Genomic DNA, 24,834 nt, shown 5'->3' with positions numbered 1-24,834 from the left:
TTGGGCTATGCTGGGTCTTGGCTGGAAAGTAGGAAAATAAAAGTTGAAAGAAGGCGGGAAAGAAGGCGCCGGTCGTGAACTTCCCGCCTCATGCTACTCACACATATTGTCATGCAGGTACAAGTCCACAATGGGGGGCCACACGACCCTGGCTCTGGATAGAGAGAGGTACGAATAGCATTGATCAGCGAGGACCCTCTATTGGTGCGCAAAAAATGATGCCATGGCTATTCTTCCTCCCCTCCTTCCTTCCTCGTGTGTTTGTTTATGTGCCACGGTCGAAGAAATAAGCATGTTTTTTTTTTTTTTTTTTGGCTATGCCCACAAAAATAGCGGAAAGAAAAGAGTCGAAGATGCGTCATCAGGGGCCCCTACTCCTTTTCCCTTTGGTGGTGTCTCGTACCTTTTTTCTTTCTTTCTCTCCATTCTTCATCCCGATTAGCTGCTGCCCGTGTCCCTCCTAGCTCGTGCACCCCACTTGTAATCTCGCACTTGATCAATTCCACCTCATCCCATCAAGGAATACCATCTCACACTCTGTTTCACAACCGTCGTTGTAACACCCAGGAGACCCTTGCTCCCAACTGCTGCTACTGCTCACACACAGATATCAGCCATGGCTCACTACATGCCACTTCAGGACTTTAATAATCCACCGCAACAACACCACCAACCATTCAATGCTACATATGAACCAGGCATAGGAGGGGCTACCCCAGGGCTCGGACATAGCGCAGCCTACTCCTCTGTCGAGACTCCTATAGGCGCTACTCCAGGGCTTGGACACAGCGCAGCTTACTCCTCTGTCGAGACTCCCATAGGCGCTACTCCAGGGTTTGGACACAGCGCAGGCTACTCCTCTGTTGAGACCCCCTTCCTTCCGCATTCGACAATGCGATATGGCGAAGTCCCTGAGCGTCAGGAACGTCGATACAAGACCAAGAAGAACGTCCAGCTCACAGACGGAAACCTCATCCTCGACTGTCCTGTGCCGTCTCACTACCTGAAGCATCAACGGCAACAACAGGGCGAAGAGTGGGAGTTCATGAGATACAGCGCCGTCACCTGCGACCCGGACGACTTCAAGAACGAGAACTATACTCTCCGCCAGGCTATGTGGAACAGAGAGACGGAGCTGTTTATCGTGGTTACTATGTACAACGTAGGTTCCATAGTCATTGGAATGCCTGAAAGGATAACAATGTCTAGAATGTGCACTAACTGTTCGTTGTGCCTTATACAACAAAATACACCGCTGTTTTAGGAAGACGAAATTCTTTTCGCCCAAACGATGCATGGAATTATCAAAAACATTCGCCATCTGGTGTCGAGAACCAACTCCAAAACGTGGGGAGAAGGCACATGGGAAAAGGTCGTGGTTTGCATCGTGGCAGATGGACGCCTAAAGTGTAACCCGAAGGTCTACAACTATCTTTCATCCATGGGCGTCTACCAGGAGGGCATTGCCAAGAGAGAGGTCAACGGCGAACCTGTGCAGGCACATCTGTTCGAGGTAAGCGCAATGGACCTAAACACTCTCCACGGTTGCTCTATCAGTTTGGGCGAAATACAGCGACTGACTAGTTTCTTCTTCTTTATAGTACACGACTCAGGTTACAATCGACCCCAGCATGAAGATCGTTGAGTCAAACACGAGTGATTATGCACCCGTCCAGATCTTATTTTGTCTTAAGGAACAGAATGCAAAGAAGTTGAACTCGCATCGTTGGTTCTTCAACGCGTTTGGGCCGGTCCTCAACCCCCGCGTCTGCGTTCTGTTGGATGTTGGAACGAGACCAGGACCGACATCGATCTATCAGCTCTGGAAGGTCTTTGATCTCAACTCGAACGTCGCTGGCGCGTGTGGTGAGATCAAGCCAGTCAAAGGTTCTGGTGCAAAGAACCTGTTAAACCCTCTTGTCGCCGCACAGAATTTTGAGTACAAGATGGTAAGAAAAGTACCAGTTTATGGAGCATAGCTGTTTAGTGCCTGGACCAGAAGACCAGCTGAACTAATCGCACTTCTCGTACCATGCTTTATAGAATAACATTCTGGACAAGCCTCTAGAGTCAGTCATTGGATACATTCAGGTGCTCCCAGGAGCCTTTTCTGCCTACAGATACCGTGCTCTATTGACAGCGCCAGAAACACCGAACGAGGGGCCACTCGTCAGCTACTTCAAAGGCGAGAAGCCGTCTGCGGACTCGGGCATCTTTGATGCGAACATGTACTTGGCGGAGGATCGTATTCTGTGTTTCGAATTGGTGGCCAAGCGGAACTACGCCTGGACACTGCGATATGTCAAGGCAGCCTGGGCAGAGACCGATGTCCCGGATACGGTGCCGGAGCTGATCAGCCAACGTCGTCGGTGGTTAAACGGTACCTTCTTCGTGGCCCTTTTCTCGATCTTCCATTTTAGGAAGATCTACAAGAGCGACCATGCGTCCTGGCGCAAGATATTGTTCCATCTACAGTTCGTCTACAATATCCTAAGCATTCTGTTCAGTTGGTTCGCAATCGTAAGTTCGGACCCCTTGTTTGCAATCAAAGATGAAAGTCAGCGCAAAGCGCAATATACAGAATTGGTATCATTAACAGCACTTGGCATCCGTTTGCGTTCTTTAATTTAGGCAAATATCTACCTTACATTCTACATCCTCGTCAACTCCTTGACAGTGCCCGAAAACAGTCCCTTTGGTGATAACGGTGTGGCAAAGGGACTTTTTGTCTTTTTGAAATACGTGTATCAGTTTCTCGTCATTACCATGTTCGTGCTCAGTATGGGTAACCGGCCCACAGGGTAAGCAAGGATTCACTACTCTCATGTTATGCATGCGCTATGGCCTGTCAGAGAAAGCTGTAGTTGTCTAACAACATTTACCACCTTTGTTGCTACATAGATCAAAACTGCTCTATACGTTGGCGATGGTCTTTTTCGCCTTCTTGATGGTTTACATGACCTTCTGCGCGATTTGGTTGACGAAGCTTGGAATTCAACATGCAATTGAGGCAGGAGCAACTAGTTTTTCAGCCATGCTGGGCGACGCAACTTTCAGGACTGTGATCTTGTCTCTGGCGTCGACCTATGGATTGTATTTCGTTGGATCTTTTCTCTACCTTGAGCCATGGCACATGTTGACGAGTTTTGTGCAGTATCTTTGCATGGTGCCCAGGTAAGACATTTAACTGAATTGCTTCCACCATGCGCTGGCAAACAATGCAAGCGGGGTGAGTGATCGCGCTAACGTATATTGCCTTTCTCTTGCTAGTTACGTGAATGTTCTCAATGTCTATGCGTTCTGTAATACACACGATGTCAGTTGGGGAACCAAGGGTGATACAATCGAAAAGATGGATCTCGGCGTGGTTAAGGCAACATCGGATGCAAAGACGGCAGAGGTCACTGTCAGCGTGCCCGTGGAGGAAAAGGATATCAATGAAGGGTATCAGCTTGCGCTTGATTCTCTTCTGGAGCGTGTGGAGGAGGCTCCCAGTAAGCGCGACGCAAAGACAAAGCAGGAGGACTATTACCGAGCCTTCCGTACCCGTCTGGTTGTGTTATGGTGTGCCAGCAATGTGGTGCTTGTGGGTCTCATCACATACCAGGGTGACGACAGGTCCGGATCGTACGATGCACGGTCCAAGGTCTATCTTGGGTTTGTGCTGTGGTCCGTCGCGTTCCTATCGGCGTTCAGATTTGTTGGAAGTGTGGCATACATCTTCCTGAGATTGATCTCGGGCGAGCTGCGATGGTAAACAGCGCCTAGATACCCCAACACGGATGGTCTACCTCTTATCCTTCCGCGCCGAGTCCTAGACTCATTCATGTTTATATCCAACCAACTAAGTTAATATACATATTACAACCCATGTATCATTATCATTTCATTTTCACGTAAAGATGTTGCAGAGACGAGGACGGATCAATCAATAGTCGTACAATTTAGAGTGTAAGCTGGTGACACTGAAGGATTGCAGATAGGAATGAATTTGTTTGTTGGTATCCATCCCATGGCGCCAGCAAAAGGATGGAGAGACCAAATGTCTCAGGGAAGCACCCCGGAACGCATCGTGGCGGCCATGCTTTGGTGGATGCCCTGGCAATTCTGTGCCCCTTACTGCCAATGCGATCGCAGACAGCCGCTAAATTTGAGCGCCTCATCAATTTCCTCACTCCACTCTTTCTCCCCTTCTCCACTCTCTTACTAAAGCCGATTTCCCCAGCATGCTCCGCACGTTCCTCGCCCGCAGCTTCCAACCCCAGCGTCTGCACAGATCAATTGTTCCCTCAGCCTCATCAGGAATCCGATTCATCTCCACGACCCAGCAGTCCGCTGCTCATCCAGAGGGAAAGGAATGCTTCATCGAGCGTTTGACTGGCGACGACACCGGTAAGCCCTGATCTCCGCTCGAATTTTCTATTTTTCCCACGGTGGTTTGCACCAGCAAGACAGACGTCTTTGCGCAAGAAAGACCACTCAGCAATTCAATCCAGCAAACGCAAAGCGACTCACACCGGATGGATCCGTCCCTCACTAGGTATCGCTGTTGTCAATTTTAACCGCCCCAAGGCTTTCAATGCCTTGTCGCGCAAGTTCGTGCGCGAGTTCCGTGATGCCCTCCATGAGCTCCGCTATGATCAGTAAGTTGCATCTTGACAGAAAAGGATATGAATGGGCTAGACTGAGAGACTCTCTCTCCGAAAGCAATTGAGTCCGTGCCTAGCGTTCACACACGCGTCCACGCAGTGACATGTGCGCGTTGGAGTAATCTGTTTACTTTAGCGTGTAGCAGACCAGTTGGTCCTGAAGTATTCTTGCCATCAAACTAACACCAAAATCTATTATGTTTGCGATGTTCACTATAACATAGGGATGCTAGAGTGGTCGTTATTAGGAGTTTGGTTGAGGGTGCGTTCTGCGCCGGCGCTGATCTGAGGGTAAGCGAATAAAGAACTCTGTCAGGAACCGCCATCTTGAAGGAAGTGACAAGAAATCTGACATTAACTGTACGACATGCGCTACGATACGTGCACTTTTCTCATTTCATTGGACAAACAGGAACGCTCGACTATGAACTTGACGGAGGTCAAGCAGTTCTTGGCTGGCCTCAGAGATAGCTTCAGGGAGCTCGAGACACTGCCCATCCCCACGATTGCCGTCATTGATGGAGCTGCTCTCGGAGGTGGTTTGGAGATGGCCCTCTGCTGCGATTTGCGTGTTGGAGGAGGTAACAAGAAGGTCAAGATTGGACTCGTCGAGACCAAGTTGGCCATTATTCCCGGGTACGTTTGATGAAACAAACTTGGAAACGTTTGTGTTGTTTTGTTCCTGTGGTCTAATAGTTGACCTCAATCTGGTTGAATATATAGCGCTGGCGGTACGCAGCGCTTGCCTCGCTTGATTGGAATCCCCAAAGCAAAGGAGTTGATTTACTCGTCAAAGATCCTCAATTCTGCTGCTGCCAAGGAGATGGGCATTTTGAACCACGCTGTCGAGGAGGATTCGGCATATAACAAGGCTCTTGAGGTTGCACGCGAGATGTTGCCTATGGGACCTCTCGCCATCCGCATGGCTAAGAGCGCCATCGACAAGGGTACCCAGTTTGAGATGTAAGTTCATGAGAGTGTCTGCTGTGCAAGACGCGTTCAAACGGAGGCCCGGCGAGAAGTCTAACAATGCTTATGACACATTTTTTCTTCATCACTTATTTTCATACCTGCAGTGATTCTGGATTGGAATACGAGCAGGCTTGCTACGCCCAAATCATGCCTTCTGAGGACCGTCTGGAAGGTAATGAATGCAAAGAGTATAGCAGGCACTGCGCTTTGTTTTGATCACAGAGAGTATCAGAAATTCTGACAGTAAATCCTTGCTCCCTCATATTCATAGGTCTCGCTGCATTCCGCGAAAAGAGAAAGCCCGTTTACAAGGGCAAGTAAATATTTCTACCTCAAGCATCTCCTCACACCAGCATAGGCAGAAATATGCATACACAAATATAGCTGTTTTTTATATTTGTTTATATTCTGCATTCGCTATTTTGTGAATTTATGCCTTTTGTGAATCGCTGCTCCTGCTTCCGAATAAGCTGGAGTCTCTGAACATCTTGCTCGATCCAGTGCACAAAGGTTTTCAGCACATGCTGCCTCTCTTCTCGCAGTTCCACGGATTCTAGATCGCTGGACTGGTACAGAATGTCTTGACAGTGGCTAGCACCAGGAATAATCCTCAAGATGGTCTTCCTTTCGCTCTTATCTTCGCCCCTGTTGTTGGTATCCTTTTCAGTACCCTGCCCCATAGGTAGATTGTGGCGATCATGGCTCTGCAAAGTGGATCTTGTACTCGATTTCTCTTCGTCGTCGTCCCCGTCCTCGTTCGCACCGTTTTGGAGATTCGGATTGAGAGAAGGGCTGTCTTTTCCACGTCCACGGCGTCTCAGTCGATGGTGCTTTTGGTCGCGCGGTCGAGGACGAGACTGAATAGGGTAGATTTTTGAAGGACCACTAGGTGCTTTTCCTGTCGAGTTCCGAAATACTATCCCGGGAGGATGCATTGGGATGGCTGTAGCTGAGGACAAATCTGCTGACGCCGTTGCCAAAGTTGGTATTGTCGGCTTTCGATTCAGCTGCGTTGAATCCACTATAGGAAGAGGATTTAAGGTAGATGGGGTGGATACGGAGACCATTTTTCTCCTGTCGTCTTCCTGCTTCAAAAACTCAAGCGCCAGATGGCTGGCTAGCGTGAGCTCTTTCCAGGGATCATTTTCGCCATTCGTAAAATAGTACCGGCCGACTCCACCACTACCTGCATGGTCAGGTCGAAGTATGTCAAAGTCCTCGCGGCTCCCAGATGTGGACCTATTAGTATGGCCCATAAAGCGACAATCTGGTGTTGCGGATGGAACTCCTGCGACGATGGCTGTATCGATTATATGTCCTGCTTGTTCGGGCCGTGCGTTCCTTGAACGTTCTATCTCCTCGTCGCTCGTGCCAGAGCTCGGTTCTGTTGCGATTTCCCAGCCATGAAATTTCATGTTGACGTTCTGATCCACGTCCGGGTATTCATGCAACAACCGCAGCTTGCTCCTCGATCTACCAGGGGAACCATTGTCGCCACCACTGCCATGCTGGTCACCACGCGGGACCCTATGCTTTCCACCAACACGGTGCTGCAATGATCTCTGTGATTTGGTTTGCTTGTTGGACGTATTCATGGATTCTTTACTGTCCGAATGTGTCATGCCAAAGTAGAATTGGCACTCCTGCCAGGCGGCCTCCAGGGTAAGAAGCCGTGAGAACACACTCTCCTTTACCTGGGATTTGGTGGCATGACACCGACAGGCCAAGCAAGACGAGGCATTGGAGGGCGGATTCGGTGCTACACCTCTGCAGCATGAGGTAGATGGCACTGAGCGCGATAATAAGGACATTGTCTCATGTAGCGACGTCCAGTCGCTGACTAAGCATGTCGCGTTTGAAGTGGATGCAAGGTCTTCGGAAGGCGAAGTGTTGCTGTTATCTCTGAATTTGACCGAATTTTTCGCGGGCGATTTGGGTGCGGAAGCTGAGGGGCAGCAGCAGCTGGATGGCCGTGAGGTTTGAAGATATCCCAGCTCGCTGCAGGTCTGCCACAGCCAGGCCATACTGGCCAAATTTTGCATCGAGTTTGGGTCCAGATCAGGGGGCTGCAAGTCCCCGATCCTGGTTGGGGTAAAGTATTGCATGTCTCTGAACCACATGGCAAGTGCTTTCGCATATCGAGCAGATTCGAGCAACGCGTCGCCTTTGAGCATAAATAAGCTCCCAAAAGGCCATTCGTTCAAGTCCTGGCTGTCAGTTTTCGCCATCGTTTCGCACAAGATATCGATGGCTGTTTTGGCTGGCTCGACTGTTGGTGGGGTGACGATGCCATTATACTGGACCGCACTGGCCACCGTCCACCAGATCCATCCTGCCGCATGAACCTCCTCTCCCTCTTGAGCGTAGTCGTGTGCAAAGTCTGGGCTAAACCAGTTCAGAACTTCAAGTTTGGCTGCCTCCCTTGCCTCCCTTTTAACCTCCTTGATTGTTTGACTGGATGTGAAAGATGCTTGACTATCGTTGTTATTTTGAGAAGACCGCGGTTGCAAAGAATTGTTCTTTGTTGAGCTGGTGAATTCACTACCTGGGATAGCTTTGTTCAAATGGACCATCTGCTGCATAAACTCGTCCGTCATCTGTAGCGCGCCATCGAGAAAATCCCTGGCATGGGCTAGACGTGCTGAGCACTGCTTCCCTAAAATATCTGTTTGGGAAGTACTGTATTCGAAAAAGTCCAGTTCTGAACGTACGGGTGCAGAGGATGCAAAGGCTGCAAAGACTTTTGATGGGTATCTCCGTCGGGCCCAGGCTGCGAGGCTTCCACCATACGAGCAACCTGCAAGGATCCAGCGCATTTCTGCGGTATCTTCTTCGTCCGCGGGATAGAAAGATGGTTGTAGGATTGAGAAATGGTCTATAAAGGACGCGATATCCTCGATGGTCTGATCGACGGTCAAGTACTTTAGCAAATCTAGCGGTAAACCCTCCATTTCTTCTTGGTTACCCTTGTTACCATGGCCTTTGCTGCTGTTTCTCATTGAAGTATTGTCGGCGCTGCCGTCGGAACCGTCGCCGTCACCTTTGATCTCTGTATCGGATGCTCGGGCAGAGGTAGTCCTTGGATGGGTTCGTGCCACTGAGGATGATCCCCAGACGCTTCTTCTTGATCCAATATTATTTTCGGTCTCCTGTCGGACTTTATGATCGGATATGATATTATTGGCAGCAGTGGAAGAGTCCTGGAACCTCGGTATAGAACTGCCGTAGAACCGATGCTCTAATGCGACGAGCAAACCTGAAGTTGCGTTGGCAAGTTCGTAGGCGAGGCCACGACGGAGAAAGAGCGTATGTAGCGGGCTCTCCCCTGGTATCCACAGAATGATCGGACCACCTACAATGAAACCAAAGGGTCAAAGTCCACGCGATACAAATCTGATGCATGCTTTGGTGAACGTGGCAATAAGCTGCGAAGATACGTACCTGGTTTATAAAACTCGCTGTTGATATAGTAATATTGTCGGAACGTGTTGTTGTTATTCGAGGATCCTAGGAGAGACTGCAAAGGCGAGGACTTGGGTACAGCTAGGTTGTTCGATCCTGAAAAATGATCCAGCACTTGGCGGAAATAATAATTTCCAGGACCATCCTGCTCTTCCTCAGTCGCTGCTTCTTCTACAAACTCATTTTGAGTGACTTCGCTATCACCATCGCCACTGGCAACCACTACGACTGAACCATCTGTAGCCAAGGCTTCAGTTAATGAATGTTGTCCCTCTGCGACACCTGCTTCGTTGTCGGCAATGCGGTCACTCGGTCGTCCTGTTTCGAACTGGCGCCTGAAAGTACTCCACTGCGCCTGGTTCTCTGCCCTCGCTCTCATGTCCCAGCTCATTGTTGATTTGTGTCGCAAGCCTAGGGTCTTGATGAATGGGGATCGCGTCATGTGGTGGTTCTTTATCGACATGGGGTGACCTCGCTCCAATGTAGACGACTGCTGGTTCATGAAAGGCTCTTCGACTCGAACAGGATCTTTACTTGAAGGGAGATGATGGCTCTTCGGACTGTCACGCAGGATATTAGCAGTTATGGGTACTGTTTCCACATCTTGAATAAGCGGCTTTCGTTCTCCATTATCGTCCCGTTCCTTGTTTGCTTGCGAATAAGAAAGGACATGGTGAGGACGTCTGTATCCGGTTCTTGGAAGGACGGATGCTTGTGTGAATTGTGGTGTGGCTATCGCTAAATAGAGAAGTGTCACACAGGCCAGGAGGAGAAACGATAAAGTTTGCGTCATTTATTTGGCGACTATCAATAAGAAAAGAAAAAGAAAAAAGAGTGGTCGCTGGTGTTGTTGTTGGTTATTGTCAAGTTACAGACGGTCCGTAGGTCGAGTTGGCCGGTGTTCTTGATGAAATAGATGAAAAGGCGGTGGCGATGGTCCTGTTTCGAGAGATGATGGTGGTTCATATCGTTGTTCAAGCGAGAAACATGTCGAGGGAGGAATCAAGAGCCGCAGAAGAAGCCAGAAAGGATTAAGTTGTTCACGGTGTGTGTCGAATGCCGCTATGAGGCGAGGGAGGAGATGAAAAGCAGCTAGTTCGCACTGACGACATAGCTTCAAGCTATTACAATGCGCCCTAACGAAGATAATGTGGTAGCGTGGTAGCTGGAGCCAGGAGTAGTCAGTGTGTCTGATGCTGTTGTAATAGGTCGCCGGAGTGATGAATATGTACCTTTTTGGTTGTCAAAAGGAAAGCTAGGAGGAGAGAGAACGTGGAAAGTAAGTACCAGCAGTGACGGTGACATGCAGCGTAATAGTATCAGTTGGATGGCAGCCGGTTCTTATTCAAACAGGACTTAGTTCTGGTGTGATAAAAAAGATATCTCGCATCGGTGGTCCTTAACCACAGTCAGAGGTTGAGATAAATAAGGTTTATATCTACCGGGTTGGTGGGCAAAGCGCTTTTTTTTGTCGCACGTGGATCTGTGCGTAGACGTATGCTTCAGAATACAGTGCTGCTCTCGGGCATACGTGTTGCTGGGAGGGGTGAACACAACGGCAACGACGGGATGCGGTGCTGCGCCTGTCTGTCTGTCCGCGCGCGCCTGGTGTCATGATGATCGCCAACCCGAGCGATAGCGGGCAATGCACCCACCCCCTTCCTCTTCTCGATCGTCTTCTTCGGCCTTTCTTCGTCCTTTCTTCGCCGTCGTCTTGACTCTCTCGACTCCCTCCGTAACTGGCAGGTCAGATGATGTGCCCCATGCCTGCCCTTTGCCTTTTTACCATTTCTGCTGAAACGACTACGCAGCGTTTCTTCCTTCCTCTTCCCCCATCTCACCCGCCTATTAGCCAACCCGCCCAGCCAATTGCACCTCTGCCCACACTCCTATACACGTACTAACCCTCGCCGTCCTTGCCCTCTTTCTCATTCGCTCTGCTCCCTCCTCCTCCTCCTCCATTCCCCTCTCTGCATCCATTTCCTTGTCGACTCATTCCCATTCCAGTCATTCGCTCCACCTCCTCACTCGCCTCTCTTCTCTCTCTGTTACTCCCTGAAGCACCCCCCTATTCTGCTCCTCTAGCACATCCTCCTCGCTCCACACTTCACACCACCACCCCTTTCTCTCCCCCGCCTACCACAACCGCAAGTCATCTTTCCCCCTCGACCCTTCACTCCCCCATCCTCGCATTCACTCAGCCGCCACTAGGTGGAAGGCGGAGCAGAAGGTAAAGGATAATGCGTTATCCCATGGTCGTGACCAGTCGCCGATTAGTACCCACTCTTTGAATCACACCATAAGTTTGCCGTGTAATATTAGTCCCAACGACACCATCGACAGCGTAGAACGCATCACTGACATAACCGTGGTATTATCGCATTCAACTGTACAGTTGCTGAAGACATCCAAGTCGCATATCTCGGTTGCTACAAGCCATGGCGAGCATGAACAATCGGCTGAGTGCAGACATGAATAACGCTCCTTTGGCATCAACTCGACGGTATCCAAGAGTCTCACCGAATCCATTGCAACAACAACAACAACAACAGCAACAGCAGCAGCAGCGGCTGCAACATCGTTCTCCACTACAACACCAACCATTTTCATTCAGTACAAATGCGGATTTTGACCTAGCCGGCGCCCTGGGTGGCGGGTCCTCTTCGGATATTAATGGCCAAGGTCACCTTGGTAGCACAAGCGTAAGAGGGCCTCTAGCTGTTAATCACAAGGTTCATGAGCCGCGGCAGGAGGTCAACCCTAATATTACCAGGGCAGGCAGCAGCAGCAGCAGCAGCAATGCCAGCAGCGACACCAGCACTAGCACCAGGATCCACAAATCCGCCTTCACTACGGCCCTCGATGATGATCCGCTGTTCGATACGAGTTTCGAACCCGTTCAGCCTTACCTGGTTGACTTTGGAGGCGGATTTGGCGGCAGCATCAGCAGCAGCATCAATAACAGCATGAGCGAAAAAATGGGCGAGAGGGCTAAAAAGAGCGCAATTTCGACTGCAGGACGGCAGGCGAAGGCGCCGTCAGCACCAAGACCTACCCCGTCAATTAAATTGCAGGACTCGTCCATGAGTATGCTCGACGACTTCTTCAAACCCACGCTCGAGCCACTGCCGCTGCCGTCAAGAAATGTAGCAAAGGCGGTGTCTTCTCGAGACCGACAGCAGCAAGCTTCTCGGCCCCAGCACCAGGAGCCACAGCAATCTCAGCAACAAAATCAGCAGACAAAGCAAGCCCAACTTCACTATGACAGCTCCCTCGACTTTTTCAGCTCTTTGGAGAGCACTTTGCCGAATCCCTCGTTACAGTCCTCACCGCGTTCATCTGCTTCGTCCTCTTCATCATCCGCGGCTCAGTCAGGAACTCCTGCTCCCCTGCCCGCTTTTCCCGCCTTTCCAACGGATTATTCAGTGTTTGCACGTACAGGCTCTATCAGCAAGGCAGCGAGTGCAAAGAATATCGCGCAACCTAGCGTCAAGACTGCGCCGTCATTGCAGGATCGAGTGCCTTCATCGCAGGCATCCTCGTCTTTTACTAGTATCTCATCCGGCGCTCAGGAAATATCAGACACTGGAGTCTCAGTAGTTCCTCCACCACCACCTTCAGCATCATTGTCGTTGTCATCAACAGGTCAGCTCAAGAAAGATCGGCCATCTCAGCCATTGCCATTTACTCCATTTCCTGACGCAGCGCTCACGCCTCTAGCAGCATCGTCGTTGGAACCCACATCCACCAAGGCGCCATCATTACTGTCGTCTTCGTCGTCGTCAAGATTGAGCGCCCGAACATCCGCTTCATCTTTGCCTGGCATGTCACTTGCTCTTGATCCTGCTCCCGCTCCTGCTCCTGCTCCTGCTTCTGCTCCTACTCTTGCTCCTGCTCTTACTCTTACTTCTGCTCCTGCTCCTACTTTTGCTCCTGCTCCTACTTTTGCTCCTGCTCCTACTCTCGCCTCTGCTCCTGCTCCTGCTCTTGCTTCTGCCCCTGCCCCTGCAATATCATCTCCAGCCGTGGCTTCGATTTCCTCCCCGGCTCTAGTTCCGCCCAAGGTGGCCCCAAAGATTCCTCCGAGAATCTTGAATACTCCACAGCATTTCACATCACACGCTGTTGCTCAAGATCAAGCAGGCAAAGGTGACCCACAACTTCAAATGCCCAAACAAACGTCGCAGTATTCATCCTCTCGGTACCTGGGGCCTTCGCATACTTTTCCCCCAACAACAACACCTGAACCAACCCCACAGCGACGTAGCAATAAGTCTTCTCCTCTACCCGCTGCATATACGCCCACTCCGGTCATGCCCCCTCCCCTCTCTCCTATGGCAATAGATTCACCTTGGGACGACGACGACGACTTCCCGCTGGACACACCACCACCACCACCACCACCTCCAGTGATAAACAGATCCGTGCCACGCAAACCAGTTCAGGAGAAGGCATCTTCACAGTTGCAGGAACACAAGAAACAATCACAAGAGCCGAAGCACCCGGCGCAAAAACAGAGTACACCCAAGATACAGAAGCAGGCGTCATCGTCTGAGGAAGACCAACAAAATAGTCCTCAAGGCCAGCCAATGTCATCGCCATCGATTGCTGCCCCAGCGCCGGTGGCTATGGTTAGATATCCGCCTTTACCGCCTTCTATTTTGTACAGCGACGATCAAATCACTATCAGCTCACTGCATTTGACGATCCATGCGTTCTATTTCCCTCTGAATACACCTGTGACGATTCCTTTGCTTTCGATCACAGAAGTCGAAACGATAACCTCGGATACTGGCGGCGGAGGAAATTCTGGTGGCGTGGCAGGGTGGCTCAAGTATAAAAATTGGGGTATGGCTGCGCTGACAGATATTTGGTGGGCTAGAGATCCAAGAAGAACGGCTACCGGGGCTTTTACATCCGCATCCGACTCATCATCTCGGTCGGGAGATAAGGAAAACACGCCGCCGCCGGTGCATGTGGTAGTCACGGTTAAGGGAGAATGGTTGCGCAAGGGATTCGGAGTCCAGCACGAGCGCGGAGTCAAGGTCCTGCAGGACGCGTGGAAGAACATCAAGGAGAGCGAGGTTGGCCTTAAACCCCTGCGACCGTCTGCGGTGGCGTCAGATGAAGACGACGGCTTGGCTATTGATAAACCGGGATGCGATAGCACGAATGGAGGCTCCGAAAAGCGGCGATGGATGGGCCAGCAGAACACATGGACTGCATATCCATTCGCGGATGGCTCTCCACAGTTTATTGCACAGCAGCAGCGACGTGGTGGATCTTCGATCTTATCGTCTAAGGCGCCGCGATACCACCAGCCTCAGCGAGCAAAGACGGCCACCACCGCTGCGATGCATCTTGGAGAGGAGGAAAGCTGTGGTGATGAGCCGTTATTTATTGACAATGATGGAAACATCCACGAGCAAATCTAAATCTTTTACACTTTCGTTTTTTATTTTTATTTTTATTTTTTTCATTCATCAGTATATTATTGTTGACATTCTCAGAGGCCAACTTGGATAGTTGCAATGCCGTGTAAATAATAATAAAAATTTTGTAACAATACATATTGTCATCAACCGATGTCCGCAAAAAAAAAAACTGTTTTTAGCCGATAGAGCAGTGCGCTTTGCGGTAATATAGGTAAAACATAGCTCTAAACACGACTTGGGATTTAACTTGAGACGCCCAGAGACGACCCTGTCCTCGAACAAAGCGCGAGCAACATCCTCGTTAGTCCACTGCAATCCAGACTTCCGAGATTAATGTGAAGATATAGGCAGGCTGGGAAGTGTTGGGCTCATGAGTGAAGGCCAGGACCTGGTCGAGCGACTGATCATGGCCGAGTTGAACTCAATCAGACGGACGCATCCCGTCCTCCTGCGAATGAGTTTTCTTTTTTACCAGCAGCGAGAGTGGCACGCACGTTGTATGAAAGAGCTCTGAGGATGGGCCCAGCGGACATATACTTACCCTCCTCAGCCGTAAACTAAAGTGGGGAGACGTCGTGGATGCCATCCTTGGTGATCAAGTACAACCTTGGGTCCTGAGAGTTACAACTCAGGGGAAGTTTGTTGCAGTAAATGGTCATGATATCATTGGCGTAAATTGTCGTGTTGAGGACCGGGTTGTCGTTGTGGAGATGGCTATATGAGCAGAGATGCTCCAGAAGATTCTCAATTGATTTCATGTTACGCCAGTTGTATCCCGAACGTCAAAATCCTCGGAGTTCAAGGTCGAGAGTAAAACGTTCAGGATGAGAATGATACTCATCCGAGATCTACAGGGGATCTTGTATCGCGTCCCGCGGTGGATAGTACCATGGAGCATTCAAGCTCAGCATCCAGCACTGCAATTATGGCCCTCCCATTCTCACAGAACCACGCTAGCATGTACCCTTAGTCTGCATGGATTGGCACAAGCGCAAGAACATGTATCACAAGCGTAATGTTCTCCAGTAATGGCTAGCACGCGTACCTTTTCTTTGAGCATAAATCCAAAAGTATCAAGTGTTTTCATTCGAAGAGGCGAGCTCCGTCTAGACTATGGGGCTGTGATGCGTATGGTAGGAGATACGCGTAACATCGATATACGCGGTCGTTTTATCGCGATCAAGGATTTGTATCCACAGGACTACATGAAAGAGACTCCATCTGATAACTGCGCTTGGTATCATTAGATCTTTTGTTTTTATACAAAACTTGAAAGTATCAGGCACTCTTTTTTTTCTTTTTTTTTTTTAATGAAGCCGGGGATGTAGGCCACAGAAGTGGCCACTTTAATCTCCTCTGGGATCAGGTTAGGGAGAATCGCTGATCACTCCAAAAGCCAAGGCTCTCGCCTTTGCAGGCGAGGAAAAGGAATACTCGACCTTTTCTCCAATGCAAGGGATCGAAGGGAAACCCTATTCCTGCTTTGCATGGGAGTGTCTTTCACTGCATCCTTGGCGCTTGAAGGTCACATTGGAACCCCCGCCCAACCCACAGAGTGGCACAAGGAACTAATCCTCGATTGGGACGGTCGACCGTTAATGAGGAAAAGAAAAAAAGAAGAGGGAGAGGTCTCTTTTTTATACTGTTCAGGAGGACAGTGACTTCATTCGCTACTGATCAAACTTGTCCAAATGGGCCATGTGAACGAACAGACCGCTGTGGGACTTACTTTTGAGGTTTCAGTTCGAATTTGAAAGGATAGGGAAGCGAAATTTGGAGTCACAGCCTATATGAGCGAAGGAAGCAGTGGGATTGAAGTATCAAGGATCCTTGCTTGCTTGAGGACCAAGACGATGGAGTTTCACGAAATAATATTTGTCGCGGTCAAGACAGCACAGCACGCCTAACCAAAGTTAAACCCTAAAAGACAAACAGCTGCACTACTCCCTTCCAATTGTCCCCAGCTCTAGACTCACACACCAAACCAAATAGGAGAATGAACTTTGAGCGCATTTTTATTTTTACACTTGCAAAATTATCCCGCGGTTAACGCCCCATGGCACAAAAACGCGTTTCTCTCCACCCCGCCCTGGCCCAAGGCCTCTTCCTTCCCCAAAAGTATGGCATGGCTCTCATTGAAAAAAGGCGGCAATCGAGTTAGAGTATCATAACTTCCCTATCTCCTTTCGCCATCTCTCAACTGGCGCCTCTCTCTCATCCTCATTGCACCTCCACTCTCGCCCTAAAGGGCCCTTCTGCGGAGTTGCGCTCTCCTAATTGTGGTATCCGCGTAGAATCTGGTGTCTCCCTGTTCCTTTCTCTTTACTTATTTTGTGAGTATGTCGCGGTTGATTCCCGTGAATCTTTTTTTTTCTTTGGTTGGTTGGTTAGTTGGTTGGTTAGTTGGTTGGTTCAAATGAAGATGTGAGGCGGGGAAGAAGATAGATCGAGAGATTCAGCGGACGTAACTCTCAACTGCACGCCATGGCATAGTCGGTTTCTTTCAAGCGTGGCCAGTTTGTGTCAGAAATTAGCGATATTTCAGGGGACTAAAAACCCATCTGTAAGAAATTTCTTGAAAAGTTTTATCTGAAGGGATTATTTGAATCAGCATTACAGTAGAAACCCAGGAGCAACTCCATCAATGTCGGCAGCTACAACTATTATACGTGAAATACGCGGGTGCCGGTGGCGGGAGCACCATTTCCGCTGGTAAACTAGCCATAGATGGCCACGGAATCGGTTCATTAAGTCCACTTCCGATTGCCTCGTCGTTGCCACCAGCATCGCCAACTTCTCGACCTTCATTCCCTTCCCCGCCCTCCTCTTCCTCATTCTCCTGCTCCCCTCGCTCTTCTTCTTTATCCTCGTCATACGAGAGCGCATAAATCGGATATGAATACGGTCTGGCATGTGTATTAAAATACTGACTGACGTGCCTCCTCGATTCGTGCTCGTTCCGTTCCCTGAGAATCAGTCCTCCAGAGCGCTCCCAGAGACTTCTAAAACTCGACGCGGACGATCGGGGCGCCACTCGAGCGCCGATTTCAATGGTAAGGTCACGGGTCGTAGAGTCAGTGCTTCTACTATTGCAACTCGCCATGCTGTGTCTTTGCGTAGATATTGGTACCGAAGAGTTGAGCATAGAGGAATATGGTTCAGGGATGTCCGACGATCGGAAAGCAGTGTATCCAGGCGCAGGTACTGGGTAGAGGGACGGACTAGGGAGTATTTGAAGAGAAGCCGTGGTCATGTTGAGTCCTGGATGATGCGAAGAACACGACGACGAAGGCAGGCTAGATGCCGTAGAGCCGGGTTTGGAAGTTGTCGGTATCATTGGCAAAGGTCTTGCCGTCGTTATCATGGATGTCAAGGAAGCAGCAATGGCGCTGGTCGGCGGTAAATACAATGGACGCGCGCCGGCCGTAGCTCGAGATATCCCTGCATCCGCAGATCGCGTATCGTCTATTTTAAAGTGCACCTTTTTCCTATCCGTCTCTTTTCCTGTCCCTGCGTCAGCTCTAGCTCTAGTATCTGCTCCCGTGTTAGACCTGGCGGGTGTTTGGGAATATATACTAACGAACGACATTGCATTCCTCCGCGTGCTACCTGCATCTACGTCCTTGTCCCTGCTAGTGCCTCCGTCATCGCTCATCACCAGGGCCTTGACCTTTCTCCATGCTCGAATCGACTGTCCCTGTTGCTTATATAACACTGTCCGTCGAAATACGCAGAGACAGCACAGCAGAGCCAGCCCGAACATTGTGCCCAAAACAGTTGCAATAATGATGGTAACTTTGGGGCCGAGGCTTGGCGAATTCGAGGCAGGACTCGGAATGGTAGTGCTGTATGCGCTCGAGTCATCGCGCACTTGAAGCTGAGGAGTTATTGAAACAAGACTTGGAGGTAAAATCTGATCTGTTGTGCCAATGGGAGATGTCAAAGGAGAACGAGAATAGAGCTCGAGGCCGTACAGTTGTGTGTCACTCCTGAAATCGAAGGTCCTCCTTCCCTGGTTTTTGGGAATGGCGGAGGCAGCTACAACTGGTGGCATTTGAGGGATCGACCCAGAACTATTGACTGTAGTTGCAGGGTAAGAAATGGATTTCTTATGCTTCTAATAAGCAGAATATTTACTGGATATGATATAAGAGAGTGGCAATGGCTGCTTGAGCAAATGGCCTTCGCCACTTCTGAAAGAAAAAAGGGAGAAAGGATGCAGAGATGGGTAATGAGGTGGGACAAGATAAATGCGAGCAACAAAGACGACGTTACTGCGGTTGTTGGGGGACACAGCGGCTGGTGCAGCTGGTGCAGCTAGTGCGGCTGGTGCAGCTGGTGCGGCTGCTTCGGGGAGGGGATTAGCGACGAGAGATACAACTAGAAAGAGAGAGAAGGAGAGAGAGAGGGTATGATGAATCCTCTTGCCGAGGGGTAGAAAAGGTGTGGCGAAAACTGGGCCATGGCCATGGCAATATCCACATCATGCAGCTGAAGTGCCGGCCCTCGGCCATTTCCACAGCTAGGGACCTCAAACGAAAAGATGAAGCAACCCATTTCTATGGCCACGCGGCACCCCACTGAAAAGAATAGAACCACAATAGACTCAGTAACTCTCTGAATGCTATACTCGCTCAAAAGATTTATGCAGCATACTATGTCAGATTTGAGCGCCTGACAGGCCGATCTTCCCTCCCACTTCGAAGCGCGCCGCAGTGATGACCATGGACATATCATCTTTGTCCCTTATCGTGCTTCTAGCAGGTTTGAGATATTGACCAGTGTTGTTCTTACAATGCATAGCTAATATTTATTTCCAGGAGACTACAGAGAGGAAGGTGCCTATGGTACATGGTTGAAGCGGAAGCAACGAACACCTCTTAGACTGTACGCAAAACTTGATCTTCCGACGACACAATTGCAGGATGTGGATTCTCTTCATTATCATCAGATCCAATACGAATAGCGACCTGTCCACCGCTCTGGGGTGAGTCAGAGTGAACGATATCAGTTGCTCCAGTGCTACTCGAAGTTAACGGCGCCTCTGATGACGATTGTCCTGAAGTCGACGTGGATGAAGAGCCGTTTCGAGAAGCATTCTCTGATCGTGAATTTGACGACCCAAGCAAGGGTGTCGTCTCTGTTGGCGTGCAAATATCTCTTTTGCAAATGGGACACTAGAAGTAAGCAACAATCCAAAGCGGTTGGTGTGTTAGCATGAACATCAAGGGCTCAACACAGTAGCAGCGTTTCCTTCAAACGGACATACATATTTCTTGCGGTTGGTCAGCCAGTTATCGATGCAGGCAACATGGTACTCATGCCTACACGGCAAAACTCTTAGCTCATCCTCATCCTTATAGTCTTCAAGACAAATAACACATTCAACCGGATCGTTAGCGAGCGCTTTCGACTGGAAGTAGACCTTGACAGGCAAGCTGCTGACGACCTCCGGTGGTGCCAGATCTGCAAGTCGCTGCTGACGCTGACGCATTTTCCAGAGGGAGAACAGAAACAGAACGACGAACGCAGGTGAAAGGATGATAAAGATGACAACGTCCAGCACAGGCCTGGTAAGAATAATAAACGTTGAAAATAAAGATAGAAAAAAAGCACGAGGTCGTTAGAGCGATGCTTAAAAGATACTGCTGCCATCACACTGATAACGGCTGATGGTCAAACTTACCAGTCAATATCCTCGGGTAGCATCTTGACTAAGAAACCCTTGCCGAGTTCCATGCCAAAATACCGCAGTTCCCGATAATGGTTCTGGGTGATAAACACGGAGGGAATCAGCACATCCGAAGTGTCCTCTGCAGTCGCAGTAGTCAAGTCGTATGGGAGGTGTACAGTAAGCACAAACGGTCAAGGGCGGGCACAGCAGAGGCAAGTTGATCAAATACAACGGCTAGTCCATTTACCTCGCGCATACATGGTGAGGAGACCACCCTTCTGATTGTCGCCCACGATGATCGCCCTTGCGCCGCTGGCTTGCATATTGCGCACTTTATCGACAAAGCTGCATCGTCCACCACGTTCCACCAGAGCCACCCAGGAGACATTGGGGTTGACTCCCATGACGGGTTGACAAGCGGTCGTCTCTTCGTTCGGGTCCAAGGTCTCGACGGCGATAAGGTTTAACATCAGGCCATCGTCTGGAATCCGCGGTCCGAACGCAGCGGTCCTGTCGATATAACTGTCATTTGTGGCCTAGTATATGAAGGTCAAATGACTTTGTGAGTACGAACGCAAGTATGCTACCAGCTTAGGAGGGGGCATATACAGTGGTGACCCAGGATGCATTTCTCCTTTCCCTACCAAGACGACGATCGTCGCATCCGTAGATTCGAAGGAGGTGCTCAGCCAAATAACGATGCACAGCCAGTTGACAAAGAGCAGAAATGAAGCCCCTCTGAACGCCATGGGGTTGAGTCGAGTTTGCGTCTGGAGATCTTGCTATTTTGACTGGTGGGGTAATAGTCAAAAAGGATGGCAGAGGGTTCTGAATGAGGATGAGTGCTGTTGTCAAAGAGCAGGTTGCATGCAACTGGCGGCAACGGTTACAAAGAGTCGGTTGCAAGCGAGGAAGAAGGGAACAAGTGTTGTGTGAGCAAAAGGGAAACAAGCGCGCGGAAAACGAACAGAGCAGGAGAATAAAAATCTCCTTTTGTGTGCAGTACGTGGATAGAATATGATATCAAACCAAGCAGCCCGTATGGCATGTTACCTTCAACAGCTTGTAGGCCATGCCTCCACTCTATAATCCCACCATGCACATTTCAAACCATACAGCCAAGGAATACAACGTCTTTATGCCAAAAATTCTTTTCTTTATTTCATCGACACAGCTATTGATAGTTATATTCATATCTTCATTTCGCACTACAGCCATCATATCGGATGCACAATCAACTGACGAGCAATTGTTCGCTCAAACGATATGAATACACTGCAAAGCGAACAAATAGAACATCCTATGCACTGCATGGTATCGCAAATCAATTCCTGTACATCAGTCCTGATCGTTCCATCTTCCTCAATTTGGATCTAGAAGAATCGAATCTAGAAAAGATCGGATCTGAAGAAAAAAAAAATAAACATTAGAATATGAACCGCATACCTATAAACGAGCTCCGTAAGATGTCGAGCGCATCCTCAAACGGCGGTTATTCATTTTCTCTTGCAAACAGTGTGAGTTCGATCCTCTTAAAGCGAGAACCCTCTGCGTCACTCTCGAGTGGGAATGGAGGCCTCCCACGGTGTGTGCACAGTTTATTTGCTTGTTGTGAATGTGTTAAGTGGTAGGGATCTGAAGGGGGGGAGGGGGAGGAAGCCGTTGAGGAAATACTAAACAATAGGATCAAGCAACTTACATCAGAAAGGGAGGAGATGAAGAGATCAGACCTGAACTGAGAACCGTTTTATAGCAGCGCAAATTTTTTTGGCCGCTGTTGTGTCCTACAGTCGACCTCCAATTTTGCGCCTTAAAGTGGAGGAGCAGTCATGTATTCAGTCAAATTGAAAAATATGTATAATTTATTTATTTACTTAAACAGGTTCGTGTTTACATGTTCCTCAGCCCATGCATATCAATAAGCAGCTCCATCGTATCGAGAGCTCCATCGTATCGAGAGCTGCCCGAAGGCTAGCTTTCAATATAACATCGCAGTTGGGATCCTGTAGATCAGCTTCAGTATCCATGAATCCATTTATCACGCGTGTCGATTGATACCAAACTACCAAACACGATCTAGGCGTTGATTTTCACGATGCACCTGCGCCCCAAACTTCCTTCAAAAATGAGGCATCTATTGCATGCACTCAAGGACTAATCGCGATGAAAAGCCCTGTACCCACAGCATTTCTTTCAAGCGCAATATAGGCAAATGTCTCCGGGATATCCAACCGTTTGTTGTAACGAATAAACATATTCTTCGTGTCAGCAATACCCTTCCCCCGCACGTACTTGCGACTGATTTCAAGATAGTGCAGGTGGTCAATCGAAATGGTATCAGTCATGTAAAGCATCCTCCGAACGAGTGCAGTAAAATGCTGAGGATATCGGACACGTTCGCGAAGGTCAATTTCTCGAAGTCGCATAAGGACAGTAAAGCACATGCCGACCCAGGACCCCAGTCCAGGCACGTTTAAGGTCTTCAGGGAAGGCAGTCCGGGCAACACCAGCGGCGTAGCTTCGATCCAGAACATTTTAGAGCCTGTGTCGGCGCCATTTACAACAGGCCTTGCTGTCTGGTTCGACATCATCAAGTGAGATGAGTGGTTTAGGTCGGCGAAGAGCCTATGAATCAAGACAAAGGGAAAGACAGGAAATACGAGAAGGATTAGTATGAACAGGAACTCGAACCCATAAGCAAGACGGCGACTTTCAGGGCCATTCACTGAGCGTGGGCATGTCCTCACACACTGTGGCTGTAAGTGCCGGTACCGACACAGACTCAAAAGATATTTATGTGGCGATTTGAAAAGTTATGCTGACTGGACTCCTCAATTTTCCAACGGTATGGGCCCCACATCCATTTATCAATTTGCACCGAGATGGGGCTCCCATGGCAGCTATTTACTGGGGCGGGCATACCTACCAGATAATTTCGCGTATGCGAGGACACGGACATGTCCATTTAAATTACTGGGACATTCTATACTATTACTATTATTACAAAAGCGACTGGCGCCCTTTATTCTGCAACGAATCGTAAACTGAAGCTGGAAGGCTATAGCGTCTCACCCTAGGTTGCTTACAACTGAGCACCACTCTCCGTACGCGCCAGGCTCTCAAAGATGTTTTTTGCATTCTTGACACTGTGGACGCTCTCCTGACTGACACCTGTCCTGCAATCGTCGTCGTTTCTGACCATACCTCCGAATGCCTTCGCGAACTCCCGTGTCTCGTTCTCGCTCAGTTCGTGGCTCATCTTCCTGCGGGGCGTAGATCTTAAGGGCCGAGATGCCGTAGAGAACGAGTACGCATTGCAGACGCCATGGGGCTCCATATCATTATGTCCTCGAACAACATGTGCGATTTCATTGTGTCTCTTCTCCTCCTCATTCCTGTATCTCTGGACCATGTCGCGAACACCAAGCCTCCTATGCCCGATGGTGCGACCAGGGCCGGCTCCTCCAAAGATCCTGATACGGTTGGCGATCGAGTCGGTCTCAGGGATCTCGACAGCGGCGGCCTTGATGGCTGCGGCAGCATTTTCAGCCGCCTGCTTCTTCTTGAGCGCCATGCTTGCAGCCGAAAGACTGTGAGACTGAACATGAGTGGGCACCCCAGTCTTCACAGGACGCTGAGGAATACCAGAGGCCATTGGTTCGGACCCCTTCTCAACTACGGCGGGCGCGAAGACTGCCTCTGCAGCAATCGCCTCGGCGGTTTCTTCCTTGGGCTTGGAGCAGATAGGCATGGTGGAGGTGTTGTCGGCTAGCTCCTCAGCTTCCCTTTGATTCTCTTCGGTAAACTCATTAACGTGCACCTTAACTGCCTCAGTCTCGGTCTGATCATCCTCAGCTTCCGCATATTCCTCTTCAGCGATGTGCTTCTTCTCTGCCTCGGTGTCCTGTTTTTGTTCCATCTCGGTGACCTGCCTTCGTTCCTCTTCCTCCTCGACTCTATCCATATCCTCTTCCTGCTCACCCTCTTGGTGCCCACCAGCGTGCTCCACAGTTATGCCCTCATCTTCTTCATTCAATTCCTCCGCAGCAGCAACGCGCTCGCTCACCAAGAGAGTGGGATGGTTATCGACATCCTTGAGAGGGTTCGAGACCAAGAATTGGTCGTCAAGTTCAACACTGCTGTCTGTGCACGAGCTCAGGGGAAGACCATCCAGGGCTCCGTTGTTGTTGTTGCTGAGCATGGCAGTGCCTTTAAGAGTTGAGAGGCGATGGTGGTGTCGGGACTTGATGGAGTAAGATTGAGGTTTATTTCGATGCTGGAAAGGGAGATACGGCTCTAGTAGATCATCCTTTTTATATCCTCCTTAAAAAGAGAGAGAGAGAGAGACCGTTCCAACGGCACTTTATGATTTCTAGGACAATTTAGGGCAACATGTGTTTTTATCACAACTGACGGATTGGGCGGTGCTGCAATATCATTCAGTTGGTCGGGTTCATAACGAGAACTATTATTATGCGTTATGATGCATTGTTGTGGTGTAAATCAGAATGTTTGCGAGACATTCTTCCCTTCAAGAGCCCCAAACTCTCTTTGGGCGAAGCACCCATCTGTTGGCGAGCTCTGGTTTGGCTGCTATAAAAAATATTACTACGGAGTCAGGTTCATGCTTAGGCCCAGATCA

General features: G+C 49.5%; 9 protein-coding genes across 9 annotated transcripts; 6 read left to right on the top strand and 3 right to left on the bottom strand.

The window, feature by feature from the left end:
* The first annotated feature begins 336 nt into the window (after positions 1-336).
* On the top strand, positions 337-3,896 carry BC939DRAFT_455896 (glycosyltransferase family 2 protein). Its single transcript, XM_051556260.1, has 7 exons — positions 337-1,162; positions 1,265-1,513; positions 1,602-1,949; positions 2,044-2,520; positions 2,632-2,801; positions 2,902-3,174; positions 3,271-3,896. The coding sequence occupies exons 1-7, from the start codon at positions 617-619 to the stop codon at positions 3,755-3,757; spliced, it is 2,550 nt and encodes an 849-aa protein (XP_051410834.1). The 5' UTR covers positions 337-616; the 3' UTR covers positions 3,758-3,896.
* Positions 3,897-4,144: 248 nt separating this feature from the next.
* BC939DRAFT_455895 (ClpP/crotonase-like domain-containing protein) lies at positions 4,145-6,027 on the top strand. Its single transcript, XM_051556259.1, has 7 exons — positions 4,145-4,392; positions 4,541-4,643; positions 4,874-4,940; positions 5,062-5,285; positions 5,373-5,612; positions 5,726-5,793; positions 5,893-6,027. The coding sequence occupies exons 1-7, from the start codon at positions 4,227-4,229 to the stop codon at positions 5,940-5,942; spliced, it is 918 nt and encodes a 305-aa protein (XP_051410833.1). The 5' UTR covers positions 4,145-4,226; the 3' UTR covers positions 5,943-6,027.
* A 2-nt stretch (positions 6,028-6,029) lies between these two features.
* On the top strand, positions 6,030-6,532 carry BC939DRAFT_455893 (uncharacterized protein). The gene has a single exon (XM_051556258.1). The coding sequence runs from the start codon at positions 6,237-6,239 to the stop codon at positions 6,480-6,482; it is 246 nt and encodes an 81-aa protein (XP_051410832.1). The 5' UTR covers positions 6,030-6,236; the 3' UTR covers positions 6,483-6,532.
* A 1,374-nt stretch (positions 6,533-7,906) lies between these two features.
* Positions 7,907-10,228, bottom strand: BC939DRAFT_208821 (serine carboxypeptidase S28-domain-containing protein). Its single transcript, XM_051550680.1, has 3 exons — positions 9,063-10,228; positions 8,333-8,973; positions 7,907-8,096 (listed from the first exon to the last, which is right to left on the bottom strand). The coding sequence occupies exons 1-3, from the start codon at positions 9,874-9,876 to the stop codon at positions 8,055-8,057; spliced, it is 1,497 nt and encodes a 498-aa protein (XP_051410831.1). The 5' UTR covers positions 9,877-10,228; the 3' UTR covers positions 7,907-8,054.
* Positions 10,229-12,987: 2,759 nt separating this feature from the next.
* Positions 12,988-14,623, top strand: BC939DRAFT_455884 (uncharacterized protein). Its single transcript, XM_051556257.1, has one exon. The coding sequence runs from the start codon at positions 13,250-13,252 to the stop codon at positions 14,516-14,518; it is 1,269 nt and encodes a 422-aa protein (XP_051410830.1). The 5' UTR covers positions 12,988-13,249; the 3' UTR covers positions 14,519-14,623.
* A 2,760-nt stretch (positions 14,624-17,383) lies between these two features.
* On the top strand, positions 17,384-17,994 carry BC939DRAFT_455883 (uncharacterized protein). The gene has a single exon (XM_051556256.1). It carries the CDS (start codon positions 17,430-17,432, stop codon positions 17,919-17,921), a length of 492 nt encoding a protein of 163 aa, XP_051410829.1. The 5' UTR covers positions 17,384-17,429; the 3' UTR covers positions 17,922-17,994.
* A 1,308-nt stretch (positions 17,995-19,302) lies between these two features.
* On the bottom strand, positions 19,303-21,233 carry BC939DRAFT_455880 (uncharacterized protein). The gene is made up of 5 exons (XM_051556255.1): positions 20,837-21,233; positions 20,440-20,728; positions 20,205-20,331; positions 19,788-20,088; positions 19,303-19,695 (listed from the first exon to the last, which is right to left on the bottom strand). Exons 1-5 carry the CDS (start codon positions 20,939-20,941, stop codon positions 19,399-19,401), a joined length of 1,119 nt encoding a protein of 372 aa, XP_051410828.1. The 5' UTR covers positions 20,942-21,233; the 3' UTR covers positions 19,303-19,398.
* Positions 21,234-21,331: 98 nt separating this feature from the next.
* On the top strand, positions 21,332-21,960 carry BC939DRAFT_455879 (uncharacterized protein). The gene has a single exon (XM_051556254.1). It carries the CDS (start codon positions 21,419-21,421, stop codon positions 21,620-21,622), a length of 204 nt encoding a protein of 67 aa, XP_051410827.1. The 5' UTR covers positions 21,332-21,418; the 3' UTR covers positions 21,623-21,960.
* Positions 21,961-23,188: 1,228 nt separating this feature from the next.
* On the bottom strand, positions 23,189-24,534 carry BC939DRAFT_455877 (uncharacterized protein). The gene has a single exon (XM_051556253.1). The coding sequence runs from the start codon at positions 24,391-24,393 to the stop codon at positions 23,275-23,277; it is 1,119 nt and encodes a 372-aa protein (XP_051410826.1). The 5' UTR covers positions 24,394-24,534; the 3' UTR covers positions 23,189-23,274.
* Positions 24,535-24,834: the final 300 nt, after the last annotated feature.

Source organism: Gamsiella multidivaricata, assembly GCF_025024155.1.
Source record: "Gamsiella multidivaricata strain RSA 2152 chromosome Unknown BC939scaffold_45, whole genome shotgun sequence".
Classification (NCBI taxonomy): Eukaryota; Fungi; Mortierellomycota; class Mortierellomycetes; order Mortierellales; family Mortierellaceae; genus Gamsiella; species Gamsiella multidivaricata.
The sequence above is the reverse complement of the archived record's forward strand: the minus strand, read 5'-3'. Positions and strand labels throughout refer to the sequence as shown.

What these genes read in the sequence shown, in the direction of transcription:
- BC939DRAFT_455884 (XM_051556257.1), top strand. Translation starts at nt 13,250, where the DNA reads ATGCCCAAACAAACGTCGCAGTATTCATCCTCTCGGTACCTGGGGCCT.
- BC939DRAFT_455896 (XM_051556260.1), top strand. Translation starts at nt 617, where the DNA reads ATGGCTCACTACATGCCACTTCAGGACTTTAATAATCCACCGCAACAA. An exon ending in TGCAGGCACATCTGTTCGAG is followed by an intron (nt 1,514 to 1,601) that starts GTAAGCGCAATG and finishes TCTTCTTTATAG; the next exon opens with TACACGACTCAGGTTACAAT. An exon ending in TGTTCAGTTGGTTCGCAATC is followed by an intron (nt 2,521 to 2,631) that starts GTAAGTTCGGAC and finishes TCTTTAATTTAG; the next exon opens with GCAAATATCTACCTTACATT.
- BC939DRAFT_455883 (XM_051556256.1), top strand. Translation starts at nt 17,430, where the DNA reads ATGTGTATTAAAATACTGACTGACGTGCCTCCTCGATTCGTGCTCGTT.
- BC939DRAFT_455877 (XM_051556253.1), bottom strand. Translation starts at nt 24,393, where the DNA reads ATGCTCAGCAACAACAACAACGGAGCCCTGGATGGTCTTCCCCTGAGC.
- BC939DRAFT_455879 (XM_051556254.1), top strand. Translation starts at nt 21,419, where the DNA reads ATGCACAATCAACTGACGAGCAATTGTTCGCTCAAACGATATGAATAC.
- BC939DRAFT_455893 (XM_051556258.1), top strand. Translation starts at nt 6,237, where the DNA reads ATGGTCTTCCTTTCGCTCTTATCTTCGCCCCTGTTGTTGGTATCCTTT.
- BC939DRAFT_208821 (XM_051550680.1), bottom strand. Translation starts at nt 9,876, where the DNA reads ATGACGCAAACTTTATCGTTTCTCCTCCTGGCCTGTGTGACACTTCTC. An exon ending in CAGCGAGTTTTATAAACCAG is followed by an intron (nt 8,974 to 9,062) that starts GTACGTATCTTC and finishes GTTTCATTGTAG; the next exon opens with GTGGTCCGATCATTCTGTGG. An exon ending in CCTTTGCATCCTCTGCACCC is followed by an intron (nt 8,097 to 8,332) that starts GTACGTTCAGAA and finishes TAACAACGATAG; the next exon opens with TCAAGCATCTTTCACATCCA.
- BC939DRAFT_455880 (XM_051556255.1), bottom strand. Translation starts at nt 20,941, where the DNA reads ATGGCGTTCAGAGGGGCTTCATTTCTGCTCTTTGTCAACTGGCTGTGC. An exon ending in CCTCACCATGTATGCGCGAG is followed by an intron (nt 20,332 to 20,439) that starts GTAAATGGACTA and finishes CTGCGACTGCAG; the next exon opens with AGGACACTTCGGATGTGCTG. An exon ending in CTACCCGAGGATATTGACTG is followed by an intron (nt 20,089 to 20,204) that starts GTAAGTTTGACC and finishes TATTCTTACCAG; the next exon opens with GCCTGTGCTGGACGTTGTCA.
- BC939DRAFT_455895 (XM_051556259.1), top strand. Translation starts at nt 4,227, where the DNA reads ATGCTCCGCACGTTCCTCGCCCGCAGCTTCCAACCCCAGCGTCTGCAC. An exon ending in TTTGACTGGCGACGACACCG is followed by an intron (nt 4,393 to 4,540) that starts GTAAGCCCTGAT and finishes GTCCCTCACTAG; the next exon opens with GTATCGCTGTTGTCAATTTT. An exon ending in TTCTGAGGACCGTCTGGAAG is followed by an intron (nt 5,794 to 5,892) that starts GTAATGAATGCA and finishes TCATATTCATAG; the next exon opens with GTCTCGCTGCATTCCGCGAA.